The following is a 17,745-nucleotide window of genomic DNA, read 5'->3' on the forward strand; positions in this document are numbered from 1 at the left end:
GGGACTCTGTTTAGAAAAACAAAAGCCTATTCTGAATTGAGTAATTTCCATGCTATGCATGGTTTCAGAAAAGACACAAATTTAAAGGAAAAAAAGATATCCACTTCCCACTCCGCAAGAACTCTTCTTTACTTGCAGCTAGACAGGAATTAACTGTTTTTAGGTGCCATCAAGTGGATTTTCAACTCATAGTTACCCCATGTGACACAGTAAAACTGCTTCAGAGGGTTTTCTACACTGTAATATTTATAGGAGGAGATTGCCAGGTCTTTCTAGGTAACAGCCCTGGGCTTAACCACTGTGTCACCAGGGCTCCTGAGGAATTAACTAGACCATCATTAAAGGCGATTTCCTGCATTTTGGTGTACGTTATAAATCTCTAGAAAATACTAAGAAATAGTACTGTGTAGCTATGTGCTTACAACTAAAATGCAAAAAGAGCCACCATTTGTTCAGGTCACCTACCCAGTATCTGTGTTAGTAGGGAGCTCTGTAGTGTCTTCACTTTACGACGAGGAAATCCAGGCTCTGAGACGTTAATTAATAATCGAAATCGCTCACAAATAAGTTTTGGAGCCAAAAGTACAACACAGACCTGTCTGGTTCCAAGGCCTACGCTGTCAGGTGCATATGTAAAATAAAAGAACTGGTGGTGTTCGCGACCAGTGTGATTACCACCTAAGATAACTGTCCTAGGCTTAGCACTAGTACACAGTGAGTAATCAGCCAGGTAACATTGACTGAACTGAATTAATTTGATCATTTTACCATTTGGACCTTTCTTTGGGATGAGAAAGTTTTTTTTCTTTGGTAACAGCTTTATTGAAGTACAACTGACATACCACAAACTGCACATATGTAAAGTGAACAACTGATAAGGCTACAAATAAAGAGTAATTATCCCAACCTGGCAGCTAGAAGAACTTAATGATTCTGTCTAAAGAGAACCGGGAGTATCAGGTGACCAGTGGGCCTGGGTGTGAGATCAAAAGGTCGGCTCCGAGCTCCTCCCGATTCACTTCTTCGGTTTGAGTCTCAGGGTTACCCAACCCACGTCTGGGATCTGGGAAACGGGCGTAGCAGGGGTCCGAAGTGCGAGCGACATTCTCTTCCGCATTCCCAAAGCCCGCTTACCACACCAGCCTAGTAAGAGCCAAGCGAAAGCAGAAGCTCGTCAGCGCCAGACACCCTTACCGCCCGCCTCTCGAGGCGTTCCCGGGCCGCTTTGGCTCCCGTCGTGCAGCGCGCCCACTGGAGGCGGGGCCTGCCCGGAAGGCGGAAGTGTGGGCTTTCCGGTCGGTGTGATCTTCCGCTGCATGTGAGTTTGTGAATCTTTCCAGGTTAGTTCAGAGTTTTCCAGGTCTAGTGAGGCGTGGAACTTTTTTTTAGTGAGGCGTGGAACTTGGCCTAGAGTCTGCCGCCTAGAGTCTCTTCTCAAGCCTCGTTTTTCTCTGGGCCAAGCTTGGTCTTGAGGCTCAGGTCTCCCTCAAGGGCGAGGGATTCCCGTGGTCTTAGCGGCGGCCATCCGCCTTCCCCGTGTTCAGGTTAACGCCGACCTTCAAGGTTGTTTGTTGTTGTTAATTGTAATCAAATTGATGCTGAATCATGGTGACCCCATGTGTGCAGAGTAGAACTGCTCCATAGGGTTTTCAAGGTGTGACCTTTCCGAAGCAGACCAGCAGACCTATCTTCGGAGGCGCTGCTGGGTGCGTTCCAATTGCGAACCTTTCAGCTAGTGTCTAACGCCTAGCCTTTTTTTTTTTTTTGGCCTCCTTCAGCTTCCTTCGCAGCCCTCTGTCTCATCCCGCTCACTGGGCTTGGGTTGTTACAGACAAAGGGCAGAGTGAATTTGTGGTTGTTGGCGTCCAAAGAATGTCACTGAAGGAGTGTAGTTTTCAGTTATCCATTCAGTAAATATTTATCCTTTGCTGTATGCAAAGCGCTGTGCATTCTGGGACCCAACTGTGAACAGGACCTACATAGCCGCAGCCTTCGTGGGTACAGTTGGTAACAGAAAAACTAGGTAATTTCAGATTGTAGCACGTATTATAAAGGAGATAAATGGATGATGTGAGAGTGAATAAAGGGAGGGGAGCTTATCGAGGTCAGAGAAGCTATCTCTGAGAAGCGAAATTTACACTAACGTGAGGAGCGCTCGAGCCTAGGGAAGAGCAATTTCCTGGCAGAGGAGCAACAAATGTAACGGTACTGAGGTGGACATAATTTGAAGTTTTTTCATGTGTAATTGGAGCTTGGGGGTGGTAGTGGAGAGTGAAATGAGATAGAGTTAAGGAAGGAGGCAGGGGCCAGGTCTAAAGGTAGTGACATAGTTCAAACTTTTAAAAGCTCACATTAACCCCCTTGTGGAGATGTTGGGGCTGGGACTGAGGGTTAGAAAGACAGCAAGAGTAGAAACAGACACGTTTAAAATTGGTTGGCTTGAGGGGGTGAATAATGATGAAGACTGGGGTAAGGGAAAGGGTAGGTTTGAGGAAAATCATTCAGTTAAAAGAGATGATGTTCATAAAAACATGTAATTTATAAGCTGTTGTATAAATGTAAGGTGATGATGCTCTTTGCATTTCTGGAAAAATTGCATTTCTGCATCTTGTAAGGAAGCTTGAGGACCTTTTAGAATTGGCTTGATTTTAAGTTTGTTGGTGGACACAGGAAGGTTTGATTCGGTCTTCTTAGTTGTTATTTAATGACCATACATGCAGTGTTGATCCTCACATAAATTGCATGTTAAATCATCATAAATCATGAGCAGAGTGAAGCGTTGTACTTTGCCTTTGTCTTTTGTAGAGGTATGTGTTGGCCTGATTTTCCAAGGATTTGCTTTTTTTTTTTTTTTGGATAGTAAGTATTTGTTTTTGCATATGTATTTTTGTTAACTTTGCAGTTAAAACATGGCTAAAAGCTTACGGAGTAAATGGAAAAGGAAGATGCGTGCTGAAAAGAGAAAAAAGAATGCCCCAAAGGAACTAAACAGACTTAAAAATATTCTCAAAGTAGATGGTGATGTTCTAATGAAAGATGTTCAAGAGATAGCAACTGTTGTGGTACCCAAACATAGCCAAGAGAAAATGCCATGTGAGATGAACGGTGAAAAAGGTGAGTTCATGGTTCTATCATCTTCTTGTGACTGTCTTTCTGTTTTTTAACTTTCCTTCACCCCACAGGCTCCCCTACAAACCTCTTCCTGCCATGGCCACATTTTTATTCTTTGAAGGCTTGTACTACTAGAGATTCAAGGCTGAACTATTTTAAAGTCAGTTCATGTGAATAGGCATGTTTTGGATCGTTCAGGATGGGACTTGGGTGGTTGCCTAAACGTCTCAGGAATGGGTATATTGTTGTTAGGTGCTGTTGAGTTGGTTCCAACTCATAGCGACCCTGTGTACCACAGAACGAAACACTGCCGGATCTTGCACCATCCTTACAGTCGTTATGCTTAAGTCCATTGTTGCAGCTACCAGGAGTAGGTATACTAAAGGAATAAACAAATATGGACACACCCTGATTGGAAAGGTTCACAGTTCAATCAGGGCCTAGGCAGGATCCAAAACCAAACCCACTGCCGTCGAGTCGATTCCGACTCATAGCGACCCTGTGGGGCAGAGTAGAACTGCGCCATAGAGTTTCCAAGGAGCGCCTGGCGGATTCAAACTGCCGACCTTTTGGTTAGCAGCCGTAGCACTTAACCACTACGCCACCAGGGTTTCTGGAGGGCTTTATTTACCCTTTACAAGATCTAGTTTCCATTCTGTGAGTCCTACATCCTTATACTGTTATTTTTAAAACCACAGGCTTTTGCTGTATTTGATTTTGACAGGTTCTAAGGACCTCTGTATCTTAATCATGTTCTACAGTTTGAAGCTGTGTGTGATGCAGATTTCAGCAGACAAGTTTCATTGGTTTTCACATCCTAATGCACCAGTTTGGCAGCACACTGACTTAAGTACTCTCAACCTCCAGGCTCTTAAAGTATATTTATTTGGTGTGTTGTGATCAAGGGAGAAAGCAGTATTCTTCAACTTTGCAGTCCTGGAAGTTTCCTCTCCCATTCTTCAGAATGTCCATTTCTTATTTTCTTTTCCTTTTCCATCCGTCTGCCACCCCACACTAATAAAAACCATAAAAAACTTTTTACTTCATTTTCTCTGAAAAATAGCAGCAATCAAGAGAAATACCCTTATCTCCCCAGTACCCAAATCTATAAGCCTCTGAATGTATAGTTTCTGAGTTATAGAAGAAAGACGCAAAAGGCCACTTTCCTTCTTTATTAATGCTTTTCTCAAAGGCAGGTTTCTCCACTTGTGTTCTGAATTCTCTCCTCCCTCTGCCTTCTCAAAGACTGTACTCATGCAGTTATAATCTCGGCAGCATAAATGTGTGCTGGGGTTTCCCATCTCACGAAAGAAAGAGGGAGGGAGGAAGAATGAACCTTCCCTTGATCTAACAGTCTCTCAATCCGCTGCTTTATTTCAGCTATACTTCTTGAAACTTACTGAAACACTTCCCCATTGCTTGGTGCCTCCATTTTCTCAAACACACACCACCCCTGCCCGTTCACTGTTTTTGTTTTTTTTTAATTGAGGTAAAATTCACCTAACACAGAATTAACCATTTTAAAGTGTGCAATTCAGTGCGTTTACAGCTTTCACAATGTTGTGCAACTGTCACACGTGTCAAGTTCTAAAACATTTTTATTACACCTCCCCCCCCCCGCAAAAAAAAAACCCCATACCCACTATAGCAGTCTCATCCCTTTCCCACCTCCTCCCAGTCCCTTGCAGCCTCTTAGCTGCTTTTGGTCTTTATAGGTTTACGTATTCTGGATATTTCACATAAGTGGAATCATACAATACGTGGCCTTTTGTGTCTGTCTGCTTAAACTCAGCATGTTTTTGAGGTTCATCCATGTTGTGGTGTGCATGAGTACTTCATTCCTTTTCATGGCTAAATAATATTTCATTGTATGTGTACACACATTGTGTTTATTCAGTTCATCTATTGACGGGCATTTGAGTTGTTTGGATTTTTTGGCTGTTGTAAATAGTGCTTCTGTGAACATTGGTGTACAAATTTTTGTTTGAATATGTGTTTTCACTTCTTTCTGGGCATATATACTGGTGAGTGGAATTCCTGGGTCAGATTGTAATTCTATGTTTAACTTATTGTGGAACTGCCACACTGTTTTCCACATTGCTGCATTGTTTTACATTTCCAGCAGCAGTGTAGGAGGGCTCCACTTTCTCCGCATCCTTGCCAACACTTGTTATTTTTAGTTTTTGTTGTTGGTGTTTTTACTATAGCCATCTTAGTAGGTATGAAGTGGTGTCTCATTGTGGTTTTGTTTTTCATGTCCTCAGCAACTAATGAATAGCCACAACAGCGGACTCAAACATATCAATGATCAGTGAAGATGGTGCAGGGCCAGGCAGCGTTTTATTCTGTTACGCATAAGCTTGCCATGCGTTGGAACTTACTCAACACCAACTAACAACAATAACGACTAATGCTGTTGAGCAATTTAGTGACCATTCATATATCTTCTTTGGAGAAATGGTCTGTTCAGGTCCTTTGCTCATCCTTTCAAATTGGGTTGTTTGTCTTTTTGTTGTTTAAGAGTTCTTTTTATAGTCTGAATATTAGATGCCCATTCATTCTTGAATTTTTTGATCAATCGTCTAATTTTCTTTCTCTCCAGTTTTCTGTTTATTTTCCTTTTTGTTATATTTTCTGACTTCCTCAACTTTATCTTCCAGTGTTTGTTGAATTGTCTTATTTTTGCTATAATATTTTAATATTTTCCTTTTCCGTAGTTCTTTTTTATTCTTTTACTTTTTTTTTTTTTTCTAATAGCTTCCTGTTCCTTTTGGGTTCCCCCCTTTCCATTCTTTCATTTTTGTGTCTTTAATATTAGAGGTTTTTCTCAAATGTCTAATGAATGGTTGTTTGCATTCAAAAGTGAGGGACTAAAATGATGATTGGATGCTGGGGGGCTGGCATGAGGGAATGTTTATTAACTGATAGGCTTCATTGTAGAATGACTGGACAGGTCCCAGGAGGTTTTATTGGGAGATCTGCTATACCTGTATCCGTATTTTGGGTCTTTTGGGTTGATCATCAACTCTAGAGAGGATTCCTCTCATCTGCTGGAGGGAATGGCTTGCTGCCCTAATTCCTGGAGTATTCCAGGAGCTAAATGGGGGATGAGACTGGGGGCAGGGGCATCTCCTCACTTAGTAATCTACCTGTGTAAGTATGACTCCTCATCTCTGCTTCAGTTGAACTCATGTATCTCCTTATTTCTATTTCTTCATCTGCCCCTCTGCCACTACTAACCCAATTTCTTAAGCCACAGGCCTCATGGTCAGTCTTGATCCCTCTTTCCTTTATCCCTTATATCTGGTCTTACTGATTATCCCAAAAATACATCAGGAATCTATCCATTTTTCTCCATCTTTCATGCTGTCCCCTTTATCCAAACCACTGTCAACTCTTGCCTGTACCGCGACAATAACTTTTTTGCTTCTTTCTGCTTCAGCTCTTGTTCCTCTCTGATTTACCTTCTACATAGCAGCCAGGTTTTTTTTTTTTTTTTTAAGAACATAAACCAGATTTTGTCAGTCCGTTTTTTTTTTTTTTTTTCTTTAAACCATTCATTGCCTTTCCATGTGCTTCCCAGAGCCTACCATGTTTTTGGTCAGGCTCTTTTTCCTCTCCTACGAATTACTTATTACAGGCTGAAATTTTGCTTTTGTTTACTTGTTTTGTTATTCTTCCCGCAAAAGAACATTGTAAACTCCATGAGGGCAAGGAGCTTATAAGGACCACTGTATCTCTAGTCCCTGGGATAGTACCTGAAGTTTCCATTCAGCAGTTCATTGCATGGCTGTATATACCAGGCAGTATCCTAGGCACTGCAGAAACAGTGATGAATATGAGAGAAATGGCAGCCATCATAATGGAATTTACACTGGAGGAGACAGAAAACAAACCAGATAAATTATATAATGTCAGGTAGCAGAAACCTTGTAAGGCCTTGTATACTATGCTGAGGTCCTGCGGAGGGACACACTGGTTGATAATAGGTAAGGTGGGTGATGGATGTGACCACGACGTGGCTGTGCTGAGCTTCCTGACAAGCCTCTTGTCAGTAGAGCTGGCTCTCTGGGTGCTGTCTGATAGAAAAAGTGTTGTTTGCAGGATGTATTTGTGTCTTCCCTCTCTCTGGCCCATCTCTTCATCACAAGCCTGCTGCTTACTACTCCACTTCTTCCAAGTTCACTTCATTATAGGTGGGCAGTCATTCCTAATCAATCCATTTACTAAGGCCTATCGGTTAGAAATATGGGGCACCCTTCTTATTGGCTCAACTTAATCTTATTTAGCTCAAGTAACCTGAGAAATGTTTTTATAATGCACATGTGCTCAGAACTATAAACTTATTTCTAAAGCTCAAAGCCATATACTGGTATCTGTTTCCTATTTAAACTTTACTATTCCAAAGGACAATCATGATAATATTTTTTAAAACATTTCTCAGTGACTGACTAGGTGGTGTCCTTAGTTACAAAGACTTTTTATGTTTTTCATGGTTGCAGAAACACGTGACAGCATGTGTATGATTCTGCTAGTGTGCTGTAAGGAGTTTTCAGAGTGTTAGTCAAAGAGCATTCCACAAATAAAGGATTTTCGTTATCTTTTGTAGTGTCAGATCTTCAGTTCTGACACTCTCAATGTATTAATGTATTTTCACAGGATTGATGTTTGATATGCGAGTGTTAATACTACTTCTATTCTTTATTCAGATGACACGAAAATGGAGACTGATATTAAGAGAAACAAAAAGAGCCTTCTAGACCAGCATGGACAGTACCCAGTATGGATGAACCAGAGGCAAAGAAAAAAGCTGAAGGCAAAACGAAAGAAAGGAAAGGGAAAAAACAAAGCAAAGGCAGCGAAAGGTTTAGCCTGGTAGACTCTTAAAAACTTGAAAATATGCCACATGGGGCAGATATTTGATTAAAATGTGTACATTGATTTCAGCTTCTACCAGGTGAAAAGTATTTATTTACATATGCTAACTTGGCCTTTTTCTTTGATTCGAACCCGGTGCAATTCAAGTTTGTTTGGGGAACTTGAATAAAGTATTTTCTTTGGTGAATAAAAGCTATACTGATGTTTTAATTGGATATTTTCCAGTATCCAGGTGTTCTCAGACATTAAAATTCTATTAAGTATTAATCATTGTAATTGTTTGCTCTTACAACTTGATAATTATAGTCAGTAAATATAAAACAAATGTTATTATGATAAATTTAAGCTCAGATTTACAGACAGCTATTATGCAAACATAATTTTAAAATATGTCACTGAATCTTTTAAACTGATTGGAGTTTGAATTTTGTATAATTCAGAATAAAAGATATTTTGTGTGTAGGTCTTGAAGTTTGACTTTTTCTTTACTAAATCCTTAATCAATTTTTATATCATGTAGCCTAGCCCTGGTGGTGAAATAGTTAAGAGCTCAGATTGCTAACCGAAAGGTCATTAGTTCGAATCCACCAGCTACTCCTTAGAAACCATGTGAGGCAGTTCTCTGCCTTTTAGGGTTTGCTGTGAGTCAGAATCGACTCAACAGCACACAACAACAACAACAATATAGTATAATGCAGTATTTCCCGGAGCGTGTCCTTCAGAATAAGTTCCTCCGAATGGTTGATTAAAAAAAAAGAGTTTCATGGTCACATCAATTTGGGAAATGCTACATGTTTGAGGAATTACCGTATTAGCAGTAGTCTTGTAGAGACCTGTTAACTTTGACTCTTGGAAACTGGTATTCTGAGGACTAAATATACTGTTGGAAGTGCTGATCCAGTGAAATGATTGATTAAGTCTGTCTTGCTACAGTTTATTCTAATTACACTTGATTTAAATTTATTTTCAGTTAAGCAGTCTAAATTTGGCATTACCCTTGAAATTTAACATAATCCAGTTTGTTCATTGGGATAATACTGAGCACCTCCTGTGTGTCAGGGACTTTTCTTGGTACTGGGGACGCAGGGAACAAGACAAAGTATCTGCCCTATGGGGCTGACAGAGCTGTGCATCTGCTCAGAAGAAGGTGTTAACTTCAGAGAACACCCAAATTAAAAGTGAGATTCTCTAGAATGAGGTCACTTAGTCACCAGTTCACACACTTTGTGCCAGGCACACTGCTAGGCTGGGGCACAATGCAGAGATAAAGGCAACATGACCAGGTCTTTTAGGAGATGGGGATGTATAAAGTTGAATTCCAGTAAAATCTTTAAATTATTTTAATGTAATAGATTTCTCAATTTACTCAATAGCTAGTTTACTGAAAAGTTGTAGATAATTTTGAAACACTTAAATTTTCTCAAAAGAAGCTATGAAAAAAGACGTGAATTAAATGTCATTCATAGCCTTTTTTGCTTTTTGGTATAATAAACAGCAAATAGAGTTTGTGGGAAAAAGTGAATACCCAAATGTTTACTCATGAAATAAAAAGTTGCGAATATCCAATTAAACTACTGACAATATTACCTAAATATACTAGCTAAATTTTTTACCTTTTGTTTTTCTTTGTAGGAATTGTCTATATCAGTAATGTTATAGTCTTAGCACTTAATTAAATTTGGGCAGCATTGTCAGGCATCTTCTAATTGACTTTTCATTAAGGTGAAGTGAGAGACCCGTGCCAGGGATGTGTTCACGTGTTCTCTGTCTGATAACATTTAATTGACTCTGATGATAGTAGCTATTGAGCAGTTTCATCCAGGACCTCTTGATGATGATAGGACGTTTGTCCAGTCATGATTTAACTTGAAAGTTAACAAAAAAAAACTACTATCAAAAAACTCATTTGGGTCTTTTTAACAAATGATGCTGGCATAACTGGATATCCATCTGCAAAAAGATGAAACAAGACCCATACCTCACACCATGCACAAAAATTAACTCAAAATGGATCAAAGACCTAAATATAAAACCTAAAACGATAAAGATCATGGAAGACAAAATACGGACAACATTAGGAGCCCTAATACATGGCATCAACAGTATACAAAACATTACTAACAATGCAGAAGAGAAACTAGATAACTGGGAGCTCCTAAAAATCAAACACCTATGCTCATCGAAAGACTTCACCAAAAGAGTAAAAAAAACTGGCTATAGACTGGGAAAAAGTTTTTTAGCTATGACATTTCCAATCAGCGCCTGGTCTGTAAAATCTGCATGATACTGCAAAAACTCAACTACAAAAAGACAACCCAATTAAAAAATGGGCAAAAGATACAAATAAACACTTCACTAAAGAAGACATTCAGGTAGCTAACAGATACATGAGGATATGTTCACGATCATTAGCCATTAGAGAAATGCAGATCAAAACTGCAATGAGATTTCATCTCACTCCAACAAGGCTGGCATTAATCCAAAAAACACAAAATAGTAAATGGTGGAGAGATTGGAACACTTATACACTGTTGGTGGGCATGTAAAATGGTACAACCCCTTTGGAAATCGATTTGGCGCTTCCTTAAAAAGCTAGAAATAGAACCACCATCCGATCCAGCAATCCCAGTCCTCGGAATATATCCTAGAGAAATAAGAGCCTTTACATGAACAGATACATGCACACCCATGTTCATTGCAGCACTGTTTACAATAGCAAAAAGATGGAAGCAACCAAGGTGCCCATCAACGGATGAATGGATAAATAAATTATGGTATATTCACACAATGGAATACTACGCATCAATAAAGAACAGTGAGGAATCTGTGAAACATTTCATAACATGGAGGAACTGGAAGGCATTACGCTGAGTGAAATTAGTGTCCTTGCAAAAGGGCAAATATCGTATAAGACCACTATTATAAGAACTTGAGAAATAGTTTAAACAGAGAAGAAAATATTCTTTGCTGGTTACAAGAAGGGGGAGGGAGGGAGGGTAGGAGAGAGGTATTCACTAATTAGATAGTAGACAAAAACTAGGTGACGGGAAAGACAACACACAATACAGGAGAGGTCAGCACAGCTTGACTAAACCAAAATCAAAGAAGTTTCCTGAATAAACTGAATGCTTCGAAGGCCAGCGTAGCAGGGGTGGGGGCTTGGGGACCATGGTTTCAGGTGACATCTACGTCAATTGGCATAATTAAAGCTATTAAGAAAACATTCTGCATCCCACTTTGAAGAGTGGCGTCTTGGGTCTTAAATCCTAGCAAGCAGCCATCTAAGATGCATCAATTGGTCTCAACCCACCTGGATCAAAGGAGAATGAAGAACACCAAGGACCCAAGGTAATTATGAGCCCAAGAGACAGAAAGGGCCACATAAACCAAAGACTACATCAGCCTGAGACCAGAAGAACTAGATGGTGCCTGGCTACAACCGATGACTGCCCTGACAGGGAACACAACAGAGAACCCCTGAGGGAGCAGGAGAGCAGTGGGATGCAGACCCCAAATTCTCCTAAAAAGACCAGGCTGAGACTGGAAGGACCATGGTGGTCATGGCCCCTAGACCTTCTGTTGGCCCAGGACAGGAACCATTCCCAAAGCCAACTCTTCAGACATGGACTGGACTGGACAATGGGATGGAGAGGGATGCTGGTGAGCTTCCTGGATCAGGTGGACACTTGAGGCTATGTTGGCATCTCCTGCCTGGAGGGGAGGTGAGAGGGTAGGGGGGTTAGAAGCTGGCGAAATGGACAGGAAAAGAGAGTGTGGAGGGAGGGAGTGGGCTGTCCCATTGGGTGGAGAGCAATTGGGAGTATGTGGTAAGGTGTTTTTGTGTGAGAGACTAACCTGATTTGTAAACTTTCACTTAAAGCACACACACAAAAAAACTCATTTGGGAAACGTTCCCAAATGTCATATGACCTCTGCAAAGATGGCTACTGGAGAAAAGTTGTCTTGTACCATGTCCTGAGTTGGGTCTCCAAGGTACTGAGTTCTGAACTATACCACCAGCAAGATTCCTCCTGCCCCCAAATTTTGGCAGGAATTTTAGACTGGTATTCCAAATTAGTGGAGGGTTATGTTTAAAAGATGACCACTTTGTTGTTTTGTTCCTGAAGATTATAAATTGGTATATGTAGTGTAGACCTTTAAATCTTCTAGATGATTAGCTTCCCCTTTTAAAATTTGTTATCTTTTGATTTCACTGATGTTTTCCAGAGAATTGCTATAAAACCACCAGATGGAGCTCAAGTGAAGCACAAAATCATTCTTGGAATTAGATCGAATGGCTAAAACACATTAGGAATTGAATGTAACATTTTATTTTTGTGTTTAAAGAAATTAAGTTTAAAATATTTAAGGACAATCAAAATTGCTCTCATTTATCAAGAATTGGTCTAAATGATTTAATCCTAAACTATTCTAAGTATTAATTAATTCAACCCACTCAGCAATCCTTTGAGTTAGGTAGCAAGATTTATACACAGAGAAACTGAGACAGGCCATTTAGCTAAAGTTGGGAGAGCTGGGATTCAAATTGAGGGAGCCTGGATCCAGAGCCTACACTCTTACAGTGCTATTCTACCTCTCATGGGTGTGTAAACTTTTGGAGGACAGGAAGGTAATTTTAAAGTAGAATGTCTATTTTGGGGTCAATCCATGATGGGTTGGGATGATGCACCCTCAGGATCAAATAAAGAGCAGGTTTCAGTGGAGAAATGATTTGTAGAACTCACCTCAAATCTCTAGCCCTAAACTAGACTGGAGTTCTGTATATAGCACTCCCTTAGGAATGGCCTGCTCCCATCCTAAAGGCAGATTTATAACCCATGATCAGTGATACCCAAGCCACTAACAGAGAAGAAATGCAAGCTGCAGGTGAAGCTCTACGGTGGAATCCAGTAGTGGTTTTGATCAAGGTCTTTTTTTCTAATGGCGCATTGATGTAGATTTTTTTCCCATTAGCTCACGTGCTGCCTGAAATAAGTATACTGCAGTGTATTTGTGCTTGTAAGGATATCGTCAACGTTTGAATCTATAGAGCTGGGATGTGATTTTCAGGAGTTGGAAAAGAAACCACGCTATAAATGACTTGATTTATATCTGAAATGGACTGGTGGTGAGGGGTGGGGGTATGTAGTTTAGACTAGTGAAATGTAACCAAGAATAAAAAATTGGAAGGAGTCTAAAGAGACGTCAAGGAATTCCCATAGTTATAAATACTACATTTGAGATACAGATATTGGGCTGTTGGCAAAGCTTGCTAGCTAAGTAGTCACTTCTGACACCAGCTGGCAGAGTTACACAAATTTGTGCTAGACACAAAATATGCTTTTCCCCTGTATTTGCCAGCATATAAAACACCATTGCAACAGACTTCACCTATACAAGAAAGTAGGGGGTGGGGCCGTTGTTGTTAGATGCCATCCAGTTGATTCTGACTCATAGCGACCCTATGTACAACAGAACAAAATACTGCCCAGTCCTGCACCATCCTCACGATTGGTATGCTTGAGCCCACTGTTGGCAGCCACTGTGTCAGTCCATCTCATTAACTGTCTTCCTCTTTTTTACTGACCCTCTATCGACTATAATGTCCTTCTCCAGAGACTCATCCCTCCTGATGACATGTCCAAAGTAAGTAAGGCAATGAAGCCTCACCATTCTTGCTTCTAAGGCACTCTGGCTGTACTTCCAAGACAAGATTTTTTTGTTCTTCTATAAGTCCATGGTATGTTCAACTTTCTTCGCCAACACCATAATCTAAATGCACCAATTCTTCTTCAGTCCTCTTTATTTACTGTCTAGCTTTTGTATGCATATGAGGTGATTGAAAATATGGCTTGGGTCAAGCACAGCTTAGTCCTCATAGTGACATCTTTGCTTTTTAGCACTTCAAAGAGGTCTTTCGTAGCCAGTTTGCCGAATGCAATGTGTCATTTGATTTCTTGGCCACTGCTTCCATTAGCATTGATTGAGGATCCATTATTGGGGGCAGGATAGAGGTAGTTAAGTACTCACAACAGGTCAGAGCCCATTCTGCTGTCACAAGGGGCGTGTCAGGCAGCCACAAGGGCCAGGGCCAAGTTTGGTTGGCCCTGTTTGCAAAAAGAAGTCCAAATTTTACATGGTTGAATGCCAAAGGAACATAAAGTGATATTAAACTGATTTTGTAGAATGATAGTAATAATAATAGCCAACGTTTAGAGAATGCTTACCTATATGCCATGCACTGTGCTAAATGCTTTACACGTATACTTCGTTTAATCTTTAAAACAACTCTATGGGATCAAAATACTTATTATCCCTATTTTCTGATGAGGAAACTGAGCTTTGAAGAGGTAACTAAACTTGTCCAAAGTCATGCAGCTGTTAAATCGTGGAGCAGCGCTGCCCCAGAGAATAGAATGAATACCTCTGATGCGAAACTACAGAGGCAGACTTTGGTTCCATACAAGGAAGAACTTCCTAACCAAGATGTTGGAAGATGGAATGGGCAGCCTGGGGACTACTACCCTGTCAAGTTAAGGTGGACAGCCACTTGGCTGGGATGTAGCTGAATGGATTCAGACATTGTACTTAGAATTTGGGTTGAAAGCTGTGAAAGTCCTTTCTAGCCAAGCAATGCCTTACAGGAAGTTATCACATCTGAAATGTATCATGCTTATTTTGCTCTTACATGTCTTTTGGCACTACATGATTGCAGACTTAAGTATCTTCTTGGTGGAAATCACAAAATCTAAAATCTCCTTAAATTTGTTAATGTTAGGTCTGGTATTCATTCTACTAAGTTCTCTTTTAAAGTATGGAAAAATGCTATAAACGTCTGCTTTAAACAATGAATGGGGTAAAGTCCCTCGAATTTTAATTTAAAGAATGGCATAGTTTTATAATACATTAAGTTTATAATGTGTAGAATGCATTTAACTTCCTAAAGCGATGAATTGTCTGGGCATTATGCTATCTTATGAAACACTTTCTCACTCTCACTTTGTGTCTCTATAATTTGCAATATCGGCAAAACCTTTAAATAAGTCTTACTTGGGTGTTGTGTATCATTGTACAGTAACTGCTAGTACATATGGTATTTCTGATCCATGTAATAAAGTACATTTGTCACGTATCTTGTGATCTGCATACCCTTCAGCTGTTACTTCATAAATCTGTTCCATCAGAGAATGGCTTTGTACAGCAATGGCTGAAGCTGCTTTTAATAAACTAATATTTTGTGTCTTTTATATGTAATCAACAGGGAGTATTATAGACTTGTGCCTCTGTGGAGAAACATTCCACTAAACTTCTTTTCTCTTGACAATAATGGAAAAAAAAAAATAGGTTGGGAAAAGCACAGATGTTCAAGAACATATGTTCTTTACTCCTAAAAGTCAGCTGAAGATCTTTTGTATTGCTCTTTTTTTTTTTTTTTTTTAATGCTTTAGAGAAGAAACAGTTTGAGATATGGGGGGAAGACAGAGCTACAACATTTCTTTGAGAGACTGACATTGGGTGCTCTTTGTCAGAATTCTAAAATACCTCACCTTGCTCACACAAAGAGGTGATGTTCTTAAGCAGAGCTGTAGGCAGTTGGCCAAAGATTGGTCATGCTTCTCTATTTAGACATAAGCACTCTGCTCTGGTTTTAGTCTTTGTTTCGTCCTAAACTTCAAATTAACAGTGGCTTCTTAAAAGCAGGTGTTCAATAATTCAGGTAAAAGCCCTTATGCCCATTTTCCCCTTGACTTATTGGATACAGGCTATGGTCTTACTTCAGCTGTAGAAATTTGAGTCAGGTCTCCATGGACTTGGAAATTGGTTATTGATGCATATATAGGAAAATATTCTTGAAAAATGCTTTAGAGAATAGAGCTATCTACCTGAGGTGAAGTTGGTATGGAGGTCTTTTATAAGCCTATGAATCTTTAAGGAGGGTTGCCATAAAGAGGATGGGAACCAGCTGCTCCAAACCTCCACTGAAAACCTGGGTTATAACTACCAGGAGGGAATTTAGGGAAGATGTAAAGAAGAACTTCCTGAATGTGAGTGCTATTTAAAGGCAGGTATGAATTTTTTTTTTTTTTTTATGAATTGAAAAGACGCTGTCGAATTGTCTCTGGAGGTGAAGAGGAAGGGAGTAGAGGAGACAGCAGAGAGAGAGTTCTCCACTTGTTTGAGATGGCTTAAATGTAATGCTGTCCAATGGTTCCAAGGCCCTTACTGTCTTTTCTTAAAATCACTTCTCAGGTTCTGAGGTTTAAAAGGTCAGTCCTGAAGAGTAAGTCATTTGAACCAAAGTGCCACAGGACCCCTCACCCCAGGTCTGTAGACCTTTTTGGTATAATTCTTGCTTAAAAGATGTGTTAAGATGTGACCAGTGGTTACACCCATGGTTAATTGTCCATCCTTGTCATTGAAGACCAGTGCTGATATATGCACTGTACATGCTGAGCTCACAGTGCCAGGGAGGAATTTGACAGTGAGCCACTCTGCAAAGAGTGGATGGCAGGCCGAGGCCATTTGAGCTTGGGATGAATGGAGGGCTGGGGAATGAGTTTGGCTGCCATGCCATTACTGGGCATGTGCCAGCTGAGTAGTTTGACCAACAGGTTGCAGATCAAATTTTGCACTTGGAATTCCCAGGAGCAGGGACTGAATGGACAGGAAAAACCAACTCTGTCCTTTTTCTTTGTGCCTTGCTGTCACCACCCTGTGCTATTTGGTACTCTCCTTGGCAACAACCTTTTCTTTACTTGCATCCCTTTACTTTCAGTCTTTCTTCTTCACTCTGTTTTTCTTGCAAGTTGCTTTTTTATTGTGATTTAAAAAAAATAATAAATTAAAAGCTGTGAGTCAAACATATATTTACTTCTTGAGGAAAAAAAAAAATCCACCAAATTTAATTATGAGTGCTTTTTGTCTATAAATGACCACAAATGTTTTTCCTTGTGGCCCAGTGATCATCGTAAAAATAGGTTTCCTGCCTCTGTGCTGTTTTTCTACATTTCTGTGTCTTTCTCTCTTTCTATCTGCATTTTCCTTTTACATGGACCTTTTTTTTCTGTGTGAGTTTTTAATTTCTTTCTTAGGCTGAAATCACTACCCTTACCCATTCTGTCTCTACCTCCCCACTTGCTATTCCCCTTTCTTCTCAGTCTTTCTAATAACTTTGTTTTCTTCTTTCCCTTTTTGCCCTCCCTTCCTAACCTTAACTGGATGCAATACGAATAGAAAATATGCTTTAAAAAGGGTCAGCAAAAGAGCTGGCTGACTGTTTTTGTAAATAAAGTTTTATTGGCACACAGTCAAGCCTATCTCTTCATGCTACCTGCGGAGTTGCGTAGTTGTGACACAGACCCTCCTATGGCCTGAAAACCTAAGATAATTACTGTCTGGAATTTTAAGAAAAAGTTTGCTGACTCCTACTTTAGAATATTTTCTGTATTTATTGTAAATCTTTTGCACTTTATTTGGAAATTCAGGTCATTGGATCTGTTTTATGTCTCTCATCACTATTTCGTGCAATTAAGTTGCATTTTATTTTTATGAGCTCCCCCCGTATTTCTTACTTGAAAGCAGTAGTATCCAAAAGAAAAAAGACAATCAAGCTGACCCTCACTGAGTATCAAAGCAAGGGGAATAGCATGAAAGGTTTGTTGTGTGTGATGAGTATGTGTGTGTGTATTTAGGTGTGTACCCCACTTCCCACCACCTAGCCTGTTGGCGTCAAGTTGACTCTGACTCATGGTGACC

The 17,745-nt window shown here is 40.0% G+C and overlaps 1 protein-coding gene across 3 annotated transcripts; it reads left to right on the forward strand.

Annotated features, from left to right (window-relative positions):
- The first annotated feature begins 1,208 nt into the window (after positions 1-1,208).
- Positions 1,209-8,460, forward strand: LLPH (LLP homolog, long-term synaptic facilitation factor). 3 transcript variants are annotated; one of them, XM_010598580.2, is made up of 3 exons: positions 1,209-1,318; positions 2,903-3,114; positions 7,821-8,460. In XM_010598580.2, the coding sequence occupies exons 2-3, from the start codon at positions 2,910-2,912 to the stop codon at positions 7,988-7,990; spliced, it is 375 nt and encodes a 124-aa protein (XP_010596882.1). In that variant the 5' UTR covers positions 1,209-1,318; positions 2,903-2,909; the 3' UTR covers positions 7,991-8,460. The 3 variants fall into 3 exon arrangements, with proteins under 3 accessions (XP_010596882.1, XP_023414271.1, XP_003405230.1); XM_023558503.1 differs by having other exon boundaries at positions 1,242-1,340; XM_003405182.4 differs by lacking the exon at positions 1,209-1,318 and adding an exon at positions 1,790-2,023.
- Positions 8,461-17,745: the final 9,285 nt, after the last annotated feature.

This window comes from Loxodonta africana, chromosome 4 (assembly GCF_030014295.1).
Source record: "Loxodonta africana isolate mLoxAfr1 chromosome 4, mLoxAfr1.hap2, whole genome shotgun sequence".
In the NCBI taxonomy this organism is placed as follows: Eukaryota; Metazoa; Chordata; class Mammalia; order Proboscidea; family Elephantidae; genus Loxodonta; species Loxodonta africana.